Source organism: Anabrus simplex, chromosome 1 (assembly GCF_040414725.1).
Source record: "Anabrus simplex isolate iqAnaSimp1 chromosome 1, ASM4041472v1, whole genome shotgun sequence".
In the NCBI taxonomy this organism is placed as follows: domain Eukaryota; kingdom Metazoa; phylum Arthropoda; class Insecta; order Orthoptera; family Tettigoniidae; genus Anabrus; species Anabrus simplex.
The window spans coordinates 1,118,986,029-1,119,003,791 of record NC_090265.1 but is presented as its reverse complement, the minus strand read 5'-3'; the positions used below and the strand labels follow the sequence as shown (position 1 = coordinate 1,119,003,791).

Genomic DNA, 17,763 nt, shown 5'->3' with positions numbered 1-17,763 from the left:
AAATGAAATCGCCTACTGTCAGATGGGAAACAGTGACCTATTTGTACTAGGTATGGAGATAAGTTACATTATAAGTCTGTAGTAATTCTATAACTTGCGTTAATATAGTTTGGTTATTTAATAACAAGTCGAATAAAATGATAAATTCGGCTGATATTTTAAACTTTAAAATATTAATTGTCCATTGTAGAGGTCCCTTTTTCAGTGAAGATATATAGTGAGCAAAGCAGTTCCTCTTAGAATCGATTGCAGGTTCACTCTATTTTCGGTGGATTTTGGATTGAATAAATTTCTTATTTCGTAATGTAATGTCGTTAAGCAATGATCGTAATGTAATATTCCGTCATTTATGCTAATGTTATAAAATGTAGATCGACTTGGTCGAAGTGGACTGGTGAACCAAATTTTCTTGGACCATAACATTCAAGGCCTTTGAGGTTCTAGAAATATCTCGATCCAAGACGGACCTAAGAAGAAAGAATATATATACTATGTATTAGCGTAAGAATAACTAAGTATAATAGGCATTATTTTCGTTTAAGTAGAAACTCACCCTAAGCACTGTGTTGTCGAGAATGAAGCCGATGAGGAACTGTCTACCGGAAAGGCAGAAAGCAGACTACGAGTATAAGGAGAGGGGTGGAGCATGTTATGTAGGGGAAGAGGGATCGCGATAATGCGAGGTTATTGGTCGGGAGGGCGTGGATTACGGAGGGGATGGTATATGAGCATATTGCGCACCATTTTGTGTACTGGTTGATTTATTGGTCTTTTTAGACTGTTGATCACTGAAATGAGCGTATCAAACAAAATCGAGGGTTTTTCGGAAACCTCATTCAGATTATAATTCGGGTTAAAATACTGATCTAATGATATAAAACATTGTTCCGTTATGTCAAGTAAGGGCCCTTTTTCCATTATTTCTACGACGTCAATATCATGGTTGATGTCGTGAAAACTGTGTTTATAGTCATTGATGTGTTGTCCTATAGCTGAAAATCTCCTATATTTAATGGCGTTGACGTGCTCATTGTACCTAACCTTAAAGGATCTCCCTGTTTGTCCAATGTATGTACTATTACAGCTGTTACAGTGAAATCTGTATACGCCCGATTTATCATATGGGTTTGGTGCGTTGACCAGTTTAGCGTTATGAAATATGTCGAGATTTCTGTTGTTGGTTTTAAAAGAGATGCTAATCTTATTCTTCAAAATGTTTGTGATTCTATAGACATTAGGGTTAAATGTGAATGTTGAGTAGACTTTTGGTCTAATTATTTCTTTTTGTAGGTTTGATTTCGGTCTGTGCTTGAACTTATAAATTATTCGTTCTATGAAACTACGATTATAGCCGTTATGGGCTGCAATACTACGTATTGTTTTTAGTTCTCTATTTAAGTCTGATTTTGACATGGGAATGCTAAAAGCTCGGTGTATCATACTATTATAGGTTGCTCGCTTTTGGCTGGGTGGGTGTATGGAGTCCTTATGAATAGTTGTAGCGGTGTGTGTTTGTTTTCTATAGATCTTATATTTAAAGGAATGCGGGAGCCGAGTGATTGTTAGATCTAAGAAGTTAAGAGCTCTGTTGTCCTCGGATTCTATTGTAAACTTAATATCTGGATCAATATTATTAAGGTGTGCCAGGGTGGTAGGTGCGTCTGAAAGATGCTGGTCCATAACTATAAACGTATCATCAACAAATCTGATCCACAAGAGAATGTTATTAAATTTCTTATCATTTTCTATTCTAGTATGTTCAAGAAAATCAAGATATATATCAGCCAAAATACCAGACGCTGGTGACCCCATGGCCAGTCCATCTTGTTTGTATATCACTTTGTCGAATGTAAAGTAATTGCTATTAACCAACAGTTTAAGGATGGTCATAAAATCTGCTATTTCTAATTGACTGAGTTTGCTGTAAGTACGTAAGTTTTTTGAAATTATTGGTAGTAATTTTTCTGGTTTTATGTTTGCATACATGTTGATAATATCAAATGAATGCATCGTATAATGGGGTTGCATTTTAAAGTTGTCTAGTTTTTTAACTAATTCTAGAGTGTTCATCGCGGATTTGTTTGCTTGGAAAGTATAGTGTTTTCTTAGGAACTGTTGTATAAATCGCGCTGTCTTGTAGAGAGGGCTCGGTCTAAAATTTACTATGGGACGTATAGGTACTCCTTCCTTATGGATTTTTGGTTGGGCTTTGACCGTGGGGAGATCAGGATTCATGTTAATCAGCTTGTTTTTTTCGCTATCAGTCAACAGGAAGGTTATGTTTTTTAGTGTCTGTTTTAACTGTTTTTGAATAGATTTAGTTGGATCTTTTTCTATTATTGTAAACGAACTGTCAGTAAAAAAGTTTTTTGTTTTGGATATATAATCAGTTTTGTCCATTATAACAGTGGTGTTTCCTTTGTCCGCTTTGGTGATGATGGTTTTTGTATCTTTAATCTTATTCTTAAGCTGTAGGATCTTTTTCCGGTCTTCGTGTTGCATTGAATTAGTGGTGTAAATTGGTGCATTGAGTATACTGTTTAATTGCTTCTTCGCTTCATATCTAACCTCATTCTGAGTATCAATAGGTATTTTGTTGATTGCCGCTTCTGTTTCTATTATTAGTTGTTTAGTCATGTTCGCTAAGTTATAGTTAGGCCAATTATGCTTGGGGCCTTTGGAGAGAATAGCGATTTCTTCTTCGTCAAAGTTAGTGTTGGAAAGATTAATGAGGGGTGGGTGAAATTGAGCTAAAATTTGGCTATGCGCGTTATTAGGGGTAGCGTTCCTGGACGGTCTATTTTCTGTATTTGATTTATTGATTAGGATTTGGAATTTATGGTCTATTGTATGCTGTTTCTGAGAAAGTGTAGTGGTTAGCTTGCTGTGCACTTTTTCTTGAAAAATATTCCATTGTACATTGGTCAGCAACGCAGTGACTTCAAGGTGGGTTTCGTATAGGCGATTGTTTAAAAAGGATTTTTTCTTGTATAGAAACTTAAGTTCGTTTTGCAGCCAAAGTTTGTTTGTTTTTTGGTGTACTCTTCTCTGATGTGGTAAAATATGTTGTTTGTTATTCTTCAGAAAATTTGGCGTCAGGTTATTTACGATACATTTTTTAATAAAGTTTATGTCCTTGCCTAACTTTCCTATTTTTATTTTTTAAGCTCATATAATGTTGAGCTTTAATCTTTGCTTGGTAAGCTGTTCTATTTAAAGTTAAGAACTTCATTTTGGTCCGTATTGAATTTAGATTTACACTATAAATTGAGGATAGTTATGTCCACCTTTTCATACAAAAACAATGTGAGGTCATTAACACATCACATATTTATTACCTTTCAAACATTGGGACCGGTTTCGGCATTATTTGTATGCCATCATCAGCCATAGGAAACTTAGTGACAAGGCCTAAGTACAATATTAACATAACTTACAACATACGTATATGTATATATAAAAATGAACATATTCTTACAATGACTATTAAAAAATTTTTTTGGTGTACACCATAAAACCTTATATTAAAATTGGTAGCATATTTTATGCGATATATTATGACTTTATACAATTATTTGACTAAAGTTAAAGCTTATTGTCAGTTTTTCTAAATATTACCAAATGTTAAAAGAGCATCCAGATAACAATTTTCAATCTTTAAAAAACTTTTATAACTCCTAGGCGTTAAAGATAATAGTACATTTGTTTGGTCGATAGTACTAAATTGACATGCATTAAAATGAAATCGCCTACTGTCAGATGGGAAACAGTGACCTATTTGTACTAGGTATGGAGATAAGTTACATTATAAGTCTGTAGTAATTCTATAACTTGCGTTAATATAGTTTGGTTATTTAATAACAAGTCGAATAAAATGATAAATTCGGCTGATATTTTAAACTTTAAAATATTAATTGTCCATTGTAGAGGTCCCTTTTTCAGTGAAGATATATAGTGAGCAAAGCAGTTCCTCTTAGAATCGATTGCAGGTTCACTCTATTTTCGGTGGATTTTGGATTGAATAAATTTCTTATTTCGTAATGTAATGTCGTTAAGCAATGATCGTAATGTAATATTCCGTCATTTATGCTAATGTTATAAAATGTAGATCGACTTGGTCGAAGTGGACTGGTGAACCAAATTTTCTTGGACCATAACATTCAAGGCCTTTGAGGTTCTAGAAATATCTCGATCCAAGACGGACCTAAGAAGAAAGAATATATATACTATGTATTAGCGTAAGAATAACTAAGTATAATAGGCATTATTTTCGTTTAAGTAGAAACTCACCCTAAGCACTGTGTTGTCGAGAATGAAGCCGATGAGGAACTGTCTACCGGAAAGGCAGAAAGCAGACTACGAGTATAAGGAGAGGGGTGGAGCATGTTATGTAGGGGAAGAGGGATCGCGATAATGCGAGGTTATTGGTCGGGAGGGCGTGGATTACGGAGGGGATGGTATATGAGCATATTGCGCACCATTTTGTGTACTGGTTGATTTATTGGTCTTTTTAGACTGTTGATCACTGAAATGAGCGTATCAAACAAAATCGAGGGTTTTTCGGAAACCTCATTCAGATTATAATTCGGGTTAAAATACTGATCTAATGATATAAAACATTGTTCCGTTATGTCAAGTAAGGGCCCTTTTTCCATTATTTCTACGACGTCAATATCATGGTTGATGTCGTGAAAACTGTGTTTATAGTCATTGATGTGTTGTCCTATAGCTGAAAATCTCCTATATTTAATGGCGTTGACGTGCTCATTGTACCTAACCTTAAAGGATCTCCCTGTTTGTCCAATGTATGTACTATTACAGCTGTTACAGTGAAATCTGTATACGCCCGATTTATCATATGGGTTTGGTGCGTTGACCAGTTTAGCGTTATGAAATATGTCGAGATTTCTGTTGTTGGTTTTAAAAGAGATGCTAATCTTATTCTTCAAAATGTTTGTGATTCTATAGACATTAGGGTTAAATGTGAATGTTGAGTAGACTTTTGGTCTAATTATTTCTTTTTGTAGGTTTGATTTCGGTCTGTGCTTGAACTTATAAATTATTCGTTCTATGAAACTACGATTATAGCCGTTATGGGCTGCAATACTACGTATTGTTTTTAGTTCTCTATTTAAGTCTGATTTTGACATGGGAATGCTAAAAGCTCGGTGTATCATACTATTATAGGTTGCTCGCTTTTGGCTGGGTGGGTGTATGGAGTCCTTATGAATAGTTGTAGCGGTGTGTGTTTGTTTTCTATAGATCTTATATTTAAAGGAATGCGGGAGCCGAGTGATTGTTAGATCTAAGAAGTTAAGAGCTCTGTTGTCCTCGGATTCTATTGTAAACTTAATATCTGGATCAATATTATTAAGGTGTGCCAGGGTGGTAGGTGCGTCTGAAAGATGCTGGTCCATACGTACTTACAGCAAACTCAGTCAATTAGAAATAGCAGATTTTATGACCATCCTTAAACTGTTGGTTAATAGCAATTACTTTACATTCGACAAAGTGATATACAAACAAGATGGACTGGCCATGGGGTCACCAGCGTCTGGTATTTTGGCTGATATATATCTTGATTTTCTTGAACATACTAGAATAGAAAATGATAAGAAATTTAATAACATTCTCTTGTGGATCAGATTTGTTGATGATACGTTTATAGTTATGGACCAGCATCTTTCAGACGCACCTACCACCCTGGCACACCTTAATAATATTGATCCAGATATTAAGTTTACAATAGAATCCGAGGACAACAGAGCTCTTAACTTCTTAGATCTAACAATCACTCGGCTCCCGCATTCCTTTAAATATAAGATCTATAGAAAACAAACACACACCGCTACAACTATTCATAAGGACTCCATACACCCACCCAGCCAAAAGCGAGCAACCTATAATAGTATGATACACCGAGCTTTTAGCATTCCCATGTCAAAATCAGACTTAAATAGAGAACTAAAAACAATACGTAGTATTGCAGCCCATAACGGCTATAATCGTAGTTTCATAGAACGAATAATTTATAAGTTCAAGCACAGACCGAAATCAAACCTACAAAAAGAAATAATTAGACCAAAAGTCTACTCAACATTCACATTTAACCCTAATGTCTATAGAATCACAAACATTTTGAAGAATAAGATTAGCATCTCTTTTAAAACCAACAACAGAAATCTCGACATATTTCATAACGCTAAACTGGTCAACGCACCAAACCCATATGATAAATCGGGCGTATACAGATTTCACTGTAACAGCTGTAATAGTACATACATTGGACAAACAGGGAGATCCTTTAAGGTTAGGTACAATGAGCACGTCAACGCCATTAAATATAGGAGATTTTCAGCTATAGGACAACACATCAATGACTATAAACACAGTTTTCACGACATCAACCATGATATTGACGTCGTAGAAATAATGGAAAAAGGGCCCTTACTTGACATAACGGAACAATGTTTTATATCATTAGATCAGTATTTTAACCCGAATTATAATCTGAATGAGGTTTCCGAAAAACCCTCGATTTTGTTTGATACGCTCATTTCAGTGATCAACAGTCTAAAAAGACCAATAAATCAACCAGTACACAAAATGGTGCGCAATATGCTCATATACCATCCCCTCCGTAATCCACGCCCTCCCGACCAATAACCTCGCATTATCGCGATCCCTCTTCCCCTACATAACAAGCTCCACCCCTCTCCTTATACTCGTAGTCTGCTTTCTGCCTTTCCGGTAGACAGTTCCTCATCGGCTTCATTCTCGACAACACAGTGCTTAGGGTGAGTTTCTACTTAAACGAAAATAATGCCTATTATACTTAGTTATTCTTACGCTAATACATAGTATATATATTCTTTCTTCTTAGGTCCGTCTTGGATCGAGATATTTCTAGAACCTCAAAGGCCTTGAATGTTATGGTCCAAGAAAATTTGGTTCACCAGTCCACTTCGACCAAGTCGATCTACATTTTATAACATTAGCATAAATGACGGAATATTACATTACGATCATTGCTTAACGACATTACATTACGAAATAAGAAATTTATTCAATCCAAAATCCACCGAAAATAGAGTGAACCTGCAATCGATTCTAAGAGGAACTGCTTTGCTCACTATATATCTTCACTGAAAAAGGGACCTCTACAATGGACAATTAATATTTTAAAGTTTAAAATATCAGCCGAATTTATCATTTTATTCGACTTGTTATTAAATAACCAAACTATATTAACGCAAGTTATAGAATTACTACAGACTTATAATGTAACTTATCTCCATACCTAGTACAAATAGGTCACTGTTTCCCATCTGACAGTAGGCGATTTCATTTTAATGCATGTCAATTTAGTACTATCGACCAAACAAATGTACTATTATCTTTAACGCCTAGGAGTTATAAAAGTTTTTTAAAGATTGAAAATTGTTATCTGGATGCTCTTTTAACATTTGGTAATATTTAGAAAAACTGACAATAAGCTTTAACTTTAGTCAAATAATTGTATAAAGTCATAATATATCGCATAAAATATGCTACCAATTTTAATATAAGGTTTTATGGTGTACACCAAAAAAATTTTTTAATAGTCATTGTAAGAATATGTTCATTTTTATATATACATATACGTATGTTGTAAGTTATGTTAATATTGTACTTAGGCCTTGTCACTAAGTTTCCTATGGCTGATGATGGCATACAAATAATGCCGAAACCGGTCCCAATGTTTGAAAGGTAATAAATATGTGATGTGTTAATGACCTCACATTGTTTTTGTATTGAAAAGGTGGACATAACTATCCTCAATTTATAGTGTAAATCTAAATTCAATACGGACCAAAATGAAGTTCTTAACTTTAAATAGAACAGCTTACCAAGCAAAGATTAAAGCTCAACATTATATGAGCTTAAAAATAAAAATAGGAAAGTTAGGCAAGGACATAAACTTTATTAAAAAATGTATCGTAAATAACCTGACGCCAAATTTTCTGAAGAATAACAAACAACATATTTTACCACATCAGAGAAGAGTACACCAAAAAACAAACAAACTTTGGCTGCAAAACGAACTTAAGTTTCTATACAAGAAAAAATCCTTTTTAAACAATCGCCTATACGAAACCCACCTTGAAGTCACTGCGTTGCTGACCAATGTACAATGGAATATTTTTCAAGAAAAAGTGCACAGCAAGCTAACCACTACACTTTCTCAGAAACAGCATACAATAGACCATAAATTCCAAATCCTAATCAATAAATCAAATACAGAAAATAGACCGTCCAGGAACGCTACCCCTAATAACGCGCATAGCCAAATTTTAGCTCAATTTCACCCACCCCTCATTAATCTTTCCAACACTAACTTTGACGAAGAAGAAATCGCTATTCTCTCCAAAGGCCCCAAGCATAATTGGCCTAACTATAACTTAGCGAACATGACTAAACAACTAATAATAGAAACAGAAGCGGCAATCAACAAAATACCTATTGATACTCAGAATGAGGTTAGATATGAAGCGAAGAAGCAATTAAACAGTATACTCAATGCACCAATTTACACCACTAATTCAATGCAACACGAAGACCGGAAAAAGATCCTACAGCTTAAGAATAAGATTAAAGATACAAAAACCATCATCACCAAAGCGGACAAAGGAAACACCACTGTTATAATGGACAAAACTGATTATATATCCAAAACAAAAAACTTTTTTACTGACAGTTCGTTTACAATAATAGAAAAAGATCCAACTAAATCTATTCAAAAACAGTTAAAACAGACACTAAAAAACATAACCTTCCTGTTGACTGATAGCGAAAAAAACAAGCTGATTAACATGAATCCTGATCTCCCCACGGTCAAAGCCCAACCAAAAATCCATAAGGAAGGAGTACCTATACGTCCCATAGTAAATTTTAGACCGAGCCCTCTCTACAAGACAGCGCGATTTATACAACAGTTCCTAAGAAAACACTATACTTTCCAAGCAAACAAATCCGCGATGAACACTCTAGAATTAGTTAAAAAACTAGACAACTTTAAAATGCAACCCCATTATACGATGCATTCATTTGATATTATCAACATGTATGCAAACATAAAACCAGAAAAATTACTACCAATAATTTCAAAAAACTTACGTACTTACAGCAAACTCAGTCAATTAGAAATAGCAGATTTTATGACCATCCTTAAACTGTTGGTTAATAGCAATTACTTTACATTCGACAAAGTGATATACAAACAAGATGGACTGGCCATGGGGTCACCAGCGTCTGGTATTTTGGCTGATATATATCTTGATTTTCTTGAACATACTAGAATAGAAAATGATAAGAAATTTAATAACATTCTCTTGTGGATCAGATTTGTTGATGATACGTTTATAGTTATGGACCAGCATCTTTCAGACGCACCTACCACCCTGGCACACCTTAATAATATTGATCCAGATATTAAGTTTACAATAGAATCCGAGGACAACAGAGCTCTTAACTTCTTAGATCTAACAATCACTCGGCTCCCGCATTCCTTTAAATATAAGATCTATAGAAAACAAACACACACCGCTACAACTATTCATAAGGACTCCATACACCCACCCAGCCAAAAGCGAGCAACCTATAATAGTATGATACACCGAGCTTTTAGCATTCCCATGTCAAAATCAGACTTAAATAGAGAACTAAAAACAATACGTAGTATTGCAGCCCATAACGGCTATAATCGTAGTTTCATAGAACGAATAATTTATAAGTTCAAGCACAGACCGAAATCAAACCTACAAAAAGAAATAATTAGACCAAAAGTCTACTCAACATTCACATTTAACCCTAATGTCTATAGAATCACAAACATTTTGAAGAATAAGATTAGCATCTCTTTTAAAACCAACAACAGAAATCTCGACATATTTCATAACGCTAAACTGGTCAACGCACCAAACCCATATGATAAATCGGGCGTATACAGATTTCACTGTAACAGCTGTAATAGTACATACATTGGACAAACAGGGAGATCCTTTAAGGTTAGGTACAATGAGCACGTCAACGCCATTAAATATAGGAGATTTTCAGCTATAGGACAACACATCAATGACTATAAACACAGTTTTCACGACATCAACCATGATATTGACGTCGTAGAAATAATGGAAAAAGGGCCCTTACTTGACATAACGGAACAATGTTTTATATCATTAGATCAGTATTTTAACCCGAATTATAATCTGAATGAGGTTTCCGAAAAACCCTCGATTTTGTTTGATACGCTCATTTCAGTGATCAACAGTCTAAAAAGACCAATAAATCAACCAGTACACAAAATGGTGCGCAATATGCTCATATACCATCCCCTCCGTAATCCACGCCCTCCCGACCAATAACCTCGCATTATCGCGATCCCTCTTCCCCTACATAACATGCTCCACCCCTCTCCTTATACTCGTAGTCTGCTTTCTGCCTTTCCGGTAGACAGTTCCTCATCGGCTTCATTCTCGACAACACAGTGCTTAGGGTGAGTTTCTACTTAAACGAAAATAATGCCTATTATACTTAGTTATTCTTACGCTAATACATAGTATATATATTCTTTCTTCTTAGGTCCGTCTTGGATCGAGATATTTCTAGAACCTCAAAGGCCTTGAATGTTATGGTCCAAGAAAATTTGGTTCACCAGTCCACTTCGACCAAGTCGATCTACATTTTATAACATTAGCATAAATGACGGAATATTACATTACGATCATTGCTTAACGACATTACATTACGAAATAAGAAATTTATTCAATCCAAAATCCACCGAAAATAGAGTGAACCTGCAATCGATTCTAAGAGGAACTGCTTTGCTCACTATATATCTTCACTGAAAAAGGGACCTCTACAATGGACAATTAATATTTTAAAGTTTAAAATATCAGCCGAATTTATCATTTTATTCGACTTGTTATTAAATAACCAAACTATATTAACGCAAGTTATAGAATTACTACAGACTTATAATGTAACTTATCTCCATACCTAGTACAAATAGGTCACTGTTTCCCATCTGACAGTAGGCGATTTCATTTTAATGCATGTCAATTTAGTACTATCGACCAAACAAATGTACTATTATCTTTAACGCCTAGGAGTTATAAAAGTTTTTTAAAGATTGAAAATTGTTATCTGGATGCTCTTTTAACATTTGGTAATATTTAGAAAAACTGACAATAAGCTTTAACTTTAGTCAAATAATTGTATAAAGTCATAATATATCGCATAAAATATGCTACCAATTTTAATATAAGGTTTTATGGTGTACACCAAAAAAAATTTTTTAATAGTCATTGTAAGAATATGTTCATTTTTATATATACATATACGTATGTTGTAAGTTATGTTAATATTGTACTTAGGCCTTGTCACTAAGTTTCCTATGGCTGATGATGGCATACAAATAATGCCGAAACCGGTCCCAATGTTTGAAAGGTAATAAATATGTGATGTGTTAATGACCTCACATTGTTTTTGTATTGAAAAGGTGGACATAACTATCCTCAATTTATAGTGAAGGAGCTGTACCAAATGAATGGATAGGGATATGAATAATTTACCAAGGCAAATGTTTGTTAGATTTTCAACTTCTTTGAAGTCATTTAAGAAAAGATTATTTTAAACAACTGATAGGGAAATTGCTACCTGGCTGAAAGCCCTAAATGCAACTCAGTGGTGATTGATTTGGACAGAAAAACATGTGATTAAAAATAATTTTAAAGAAATAGCAAGCATTTTAAAGATAGTGCTAGTCCCTACAGAAGTATTTTCTAGACCGTACATTAATACCATTTTCAAACCAAAACCAAACCCCATGGCACTACAGCCCTTGAAGGGCCTTGGCCTACCAAGCGAGCGCTGCTCAGCCCCAAAGCCCGCAGATTACGAGGTGTCGTGTGGTCAGCACGACGGATCCTCTCGGCCGTTATTCTTGGCTTTCTAGACCGGGGGCGCTATCTCACCGTCAGATAGCTCCTCAATTCTAATCACATAGGTTGAGTGGACCTTGAACCAGCCCTCAGGTCCAGGTAAAAATCCCTTCACATATATCTCGCCATGGTCCATATCCGGCATCCTAATTAAGGATATGAAATTGAGGGAGAAAAGTAATCCCCGCTTATATCACACATCAGTTTTTCTTCATGTGCCAGTATTTACATGACAAGGTACACCCTGCAACATGCATGCCTGCTTTCAGTTTAAGTCGAACTACTCTCTAATAATACTCTCCTTATCCTAGTCACAACAGCTCTCTCCCCTTGTTTGGTGAAAGTCAAGTAGGTAATTCTGGATCCTATGGTATGTGTGAGACATTAAGTTTATGATCGAGTTCAGTGTATTATGTTACCATAGTTAGTTTTCTAGCATTCATGGCAAGTTTTAACATTTGAGTGATTCAATTTGTGGATAAATTTTGGCTGAGAATTTAGTGTGGTAGAGTTTAATGTATGCTAATGACAAGGACAGAAAGTTCCTCTTGAAAACACCGAATAATCAAGAAAAGCATTCCGGGGGTCCAAAGGTGGATAGTTTCCAGAGGTCGAAAATGAACTGCTTCATATATGTAACGTGTAAGTGATGATGAATAGGGTGTTTCACACAAAATGCTATAATTTAAAGCACGTAAAATAGCAATAAAGCAGGGTATTAGCTGTACAGAGCTGAAGATGAGCAGTGGCTGGATAGCTCAATTCATGGAAAGGAAGCAGAAATGGCAGGGAAGTGTGTTTGGCGATGAATGAAATCCTATACACTTTGGTACTTTTGTTAATATTCAATAACATGTTAATGAACATAATAAAATGCAATATATATTATGTAAAAATGTGAGGCTTTATGCAAAAATGTGAGGCTTTATTACTTTTAAATGGTATTTTAAATTTAATTAAGTTAAATTTGTTAACTTCCCACTTATACCTCGCTTCCCGATATTTAAGCTCACATTTTCTGGAAAAGAGGTGCAAGATGAGTTCATTTGTTAAGTATTCGTAGGGACTTCAATCAAGGGATTTATTAAAACAATTGTTCAAGTAAATGAGTTTTCTGTGTCATTATTTTAGATAAGAGGCAAGAGTCAAGAAAATCATCTGATAACTATCATTACTTTAGTCACAAAAATTATGACATGTATTTTAAGCAGCATTTTTAATCAAAAGGGTATACCTTGTAAGTAACACATTCGAGTCTCAAACCCATCAACTGACATAATTATTTGGATAGACAAAAATGTACATGAATAGAAATATTTCAGAATTGCTGCATGACTGGCACTGTCGATAAGTTTGAAAATAATGTAAATTTATGAAAGATTCACATACCGAGAAAGCTCAGAGACAAAACTGTACTTTTCTGTCAGATTTCCTTCATTCCGCCATTCAATTGGAGTCTTCTCTACTGAATAATCCAATTTTGGTCTTGTTTCATCAACTGTAATTTCTTGACCAGAATCAGTCATCTGCTGCAGATGCTTCATAGCACGAGTCACTTGTACCTTGGGTGCCCCTGTAAATACACATCATAATATGTAAGCAATATATTCATTTTTATTATTGCATTAATATTTTATTGCTTCCTTGACTTACAAGGCTGTTACAAATGAACTTTACAAACAACATTAGTAAAAATTCTATAAAATCATGCAAAAATCCCTGAAGGTTTGCAAGTTGAACAAAGTGAAACAGAGTTAAGCACTGATTAAGAGTTTTAAATTGGATTTTAAAAAAGAATAGTACAAAATTTAATCAATGGCACAAAAGATTAAATCATTCATGTAAATGATTCCTTGAAATATTAATAGATCCCTTTGGTGCATCCCCTTAGAATTTTCTGCAGCTCTAGTTTTCCATGGTTTCCCATTTTCACACCAGGAAAATGCTGGAGCTGTACCTTAATTAAAGCCACGGCCACTTACTTCCCACTTCTAGACCTTTTCTATCCCATAGTTGCCATAAGACCTGTATGTGTCGGTGCGACGTAAAGCAAATTGTAAATTGAGAAGGTATTTGCTTTTACAGTAAGGAATTGTAGGTTCATAAAATTCTTTCTTCACATTGTTGACCTCATCTGGCTGCTCTGCAAGAGTCTCAAAATACATATTAGGTCCCAATATACCATGTATCCTTTTGATTTACCTTTTTGTAACGAATGATGTTGATGCACTTGGTACTTCCATGCATTGTCAATTCTAAAACTTCTTTTCGACACAGAAATCAGTATTTCTCAGACTTTCTGTAAGGATGGACCTCAGAATCTCACTGTATTACAACAAGTTATCAGGTGGTGGTGGTGATTATTGTTTTAAAAGGAAGTACAACTAGGCAACCATTCTCTCTATAACACTAATCAGAGGGAAGAATGGAAGGGGTCAGACACTTCGAAAAATGAAGATATCGGCCAAAGGAAGGCAAGGGCCACGAAGGGCGTGAAAATGAAAGACTCCCTAGCCCTCGCAAACCTAATAGCGTCGGGGTCGGAAAAGAACAAGAGTTGACCAAGAGAGGTCGGATGGGATAGATGAAAGTGAGGAGCCTGACACAAGTAAGTGGAAGCAATGCCAGGACTCAGCTGAGGGCCCCGTGGTCGCCAACCCACGCTCCAAAGTTCAGAGCCCCTGGGGCCCCCTATAGTCGCCTCTTACGACAGGCAGGGGATACCGTGGGACAAGTTATCAGGGTCATTATAACTAAAATCATTACTCGGAGAGGTTTTATTATCCACTAAGTTTTTGTTTTACCCATACACACTCAAATGCACAGCCCAGTGATACATCAAACTCCTGTTCTCCAACACGGCCTCCATAACAGTGTCATCCCAGAACAGTTCACTTCACGACTAACAAAGCCATTCTTGAACTCTGTGCAGCAGTCTGATGTACTTACTCCTTCTAAAATGACTTGTCGTGGACTTGTGACCTTCTCGCTACTGCATGTGTTCACCTGTGACTGACTCACACAAGACTGACTGACATTCACTGGCTCTGTTCTTTATAAAAGCCTCTGGGAGATTCTTGTAGTTTCCACTTCCAGTTAATTCTGGGTGTATTCTTCATTGTTAACCTGCTTCCACCTTCTTCTAAGGAGCTTCTGTATCATCAGGCTCAACAATTTGGTGGTGATATTGTTTTGCTCACTGTTGGCACACACACACATTGTCGCTGCTGCACTGTTACTGTCGCCCCTTGCCAGCACTATAGACTTCTGCCAACCCCTCTCCCCACCACACTTTCGGTCTTCATTGTCACAGTATGATGTCTCCTATTTTGCACCAGCTGTGTCATGATCGCAAAAACCAAGGACATGAGGGAGAGTTTCAAACTTGTTACCGCAATGGCACCAAAAGCTGTCGTTCTGGCTCCTACCCAGCATGTCCCCAACTGCAGCTACATTACACAGAATATGAATTCCATCTTTTGATTCTGAGTTTGAAACTTTTATTTTTCACATTTTGCTTGATGTCATACTGACGCAGACAGGTCTTATGGCAACGATGGGTTAGGAAAGGCCTAGGAGTGGGAAAGAAGTGACCGTGGCCTTAATTAAGGTACAGTCCCAGCATTTTCCTGGTGTGAAAATGGGAAAACCACAGAAAACCATCTTCAGGGCTGCCAACAGTGGGGTTCGAACCCTCTATCTCTCAGATGCAAGCTCACAGCCATGCACCTCTAACCACATGGCCAACTTTACGGGTAGCTTGAAACTGAATGCTGATATCCATTATACAGTGATTATAAAAAGTATGCACTTACTTATACTACATTATACATTTTAAAGGTAAAAAAGTTTTTCAATAGTTAAAGACAACCATATTCATGGTAAAAAGCACATCAGTGAGCCTAATTTTGCACCTTCAAGTGTAATGAAATATGTATTTTGAAGTTATTAGGGATGAATTTATATTTAGTAAAATTAAGTGATAAAAGGAGAGAAAATACAACAAATACGAATAGTGGAAAACAAGAAATAAACACAAATATGGGTTAATCCTCTAGGAGTGGGTACAGTGTACAAAGAGATTAATAAAGAACAACTAGCTATTGTATAGATTTTGTAAAAATGCTGTAGTACCGTTATCTAGTGAAAATAAGTTACAGCAGAAGATGTAGCACATCTCAAATAATAATAGTCGGTCAGCGTAATTTTATTGTTGACAAGATTTATTCCACATTGACAAAGAACGACAGTTGACCACTGAAAAAAATCACAGAGAAGAACATAGGCAAGAAATGACAGTTATTTCCAAAGATGATAGAACGGTTCCAAGGAGAACAATCAACACAATCTAGCATGGGTATGCTGAATCAACACAAAATTTTAATGTAAAGCAACAATAATCTGTAAAAGAGCCTTTTATGATGATAATAATAATAATAATAATAATAATAATAATAATAATAATAATAATAATAATAATAATAATAATAATATTTTACATAACAGTAGAGAACAATAAACAAAACACACTAAAAAGAAAGTTCAATGGAGTATAAGTAGAAAAATATGTACAGATATATGTTGTTGTTTGAGTCATCAGTCCATAGACTGGTTTGATGCAGCCCTCCATGCCACCCTATCCTGTGCTAACCTTTTCATTTTACGTAACTATAGCATCCTACATCTGCTCTAATCTGCTTGTCATATTCATACCTTGGTCTACCCCTACCGTTCTTACCACCCACACTTCCCTCAAAAACCAACTGAACAAGTCCTGGGTGTCTTAAGATGTGTCCTATCATTCTATCTCTTCTTGTCAAATTTAGCCAAATCGATCTCTCACCAATTTGATTCAGTATCTCTTCATTCGTGATTCGATCTATCCATCTCACCTTCAGCATTCTTCTGTAACACCACATTTCAAAAGCTTCTATTCTCTTTCTTTCTGAGCTAGTTATCGTGCATGTTTCACTTCCATACAATGCCACGCTCCACACCAAAATCTTCAAAAACATCTTTCTAATTCCGATATCAATGTTTGAAGTGAGCAAATTTCTTTTCTTAAGAAAGCTATTCCTTGCTTGTGCTAGTCTGCATTTTATGTCTTCCTTACTTCTGCCAAGTAACAATATTCATCTACTTCCTTTAAGACTTCATTTCCTAATCTAATATTTCCCACATCACCTGCCTTCATTCGACTGCACTCCATTACTTTTGTTTTGGACTTATTTATTTTCATCTTGTACTCCTTACCCAAGACTTCGTCCATACCATTCAGCAACTTCTCGAGATCTTCTGCAGTCTCAGATAAAATAACAATATCATCGGCAAATCTCAAGGTTTTGATTTCCTCTCCTTGGACTGTGATTCCCTTTCCAAATTTCTCTTTGATTTCCTTTACTGCCTGTTCTATGTAAACATTGAAAAGGAGGGGGGACAAACTGCAGCCTTGCCTCACTCCTTTTTTATTGCTGCTTCTTCTTCAAAGACCTCGATTCTTATCACTGCAGACTGATTTTTATACAGATTGTAGATAATTCTTAGTTCTTGGTATCTGATCCCCATCATCTTCAGAATCTTAAATAGCTTGGTCCAATCAACATTATCGAATGCCTTTTCTAGATCTACGAATGCCATGTACGTGGGCTTGTCCTTCTTGATTCGATTCTCTAAGATCATTTTTTTTTTTTTTTTTTTGCTAGTTGTTTTACGTCGCACCGACACAGATAGGTCTTATGGCGATGATGGGACAGGGAAGGGCCAGGAGTGGGAAGGAAGCGGC

General features: G+C 35.7%; 1 protein-coding gene across 10 annotated transcripts in view; it reads right to left on the bottom strand.

Moving 5' to 3' along the window:
- Nucleotides 1-17,763, bottom strand: part of Obsc (Obscurin) — a 980,481-nt gene that overhangs the window by 35,109 nt on the left and 927,609 nt on the right. For all 10 annotated transcript variants that reach the window (XM_068225413.1, XM_068225414.1, XM_067137343.2 and 7 more), the window contains one exon: nucleotides 13,371-13,554. In XM_068225413.1, coding sequence (XP_068081514.1) covers nucleotides 13,371-13,554 — 184 coding nt within the window. The remainder of the gene's footprint in view (nucleotides 1-13,370; nucleotides 13,555-17,763) is intronic.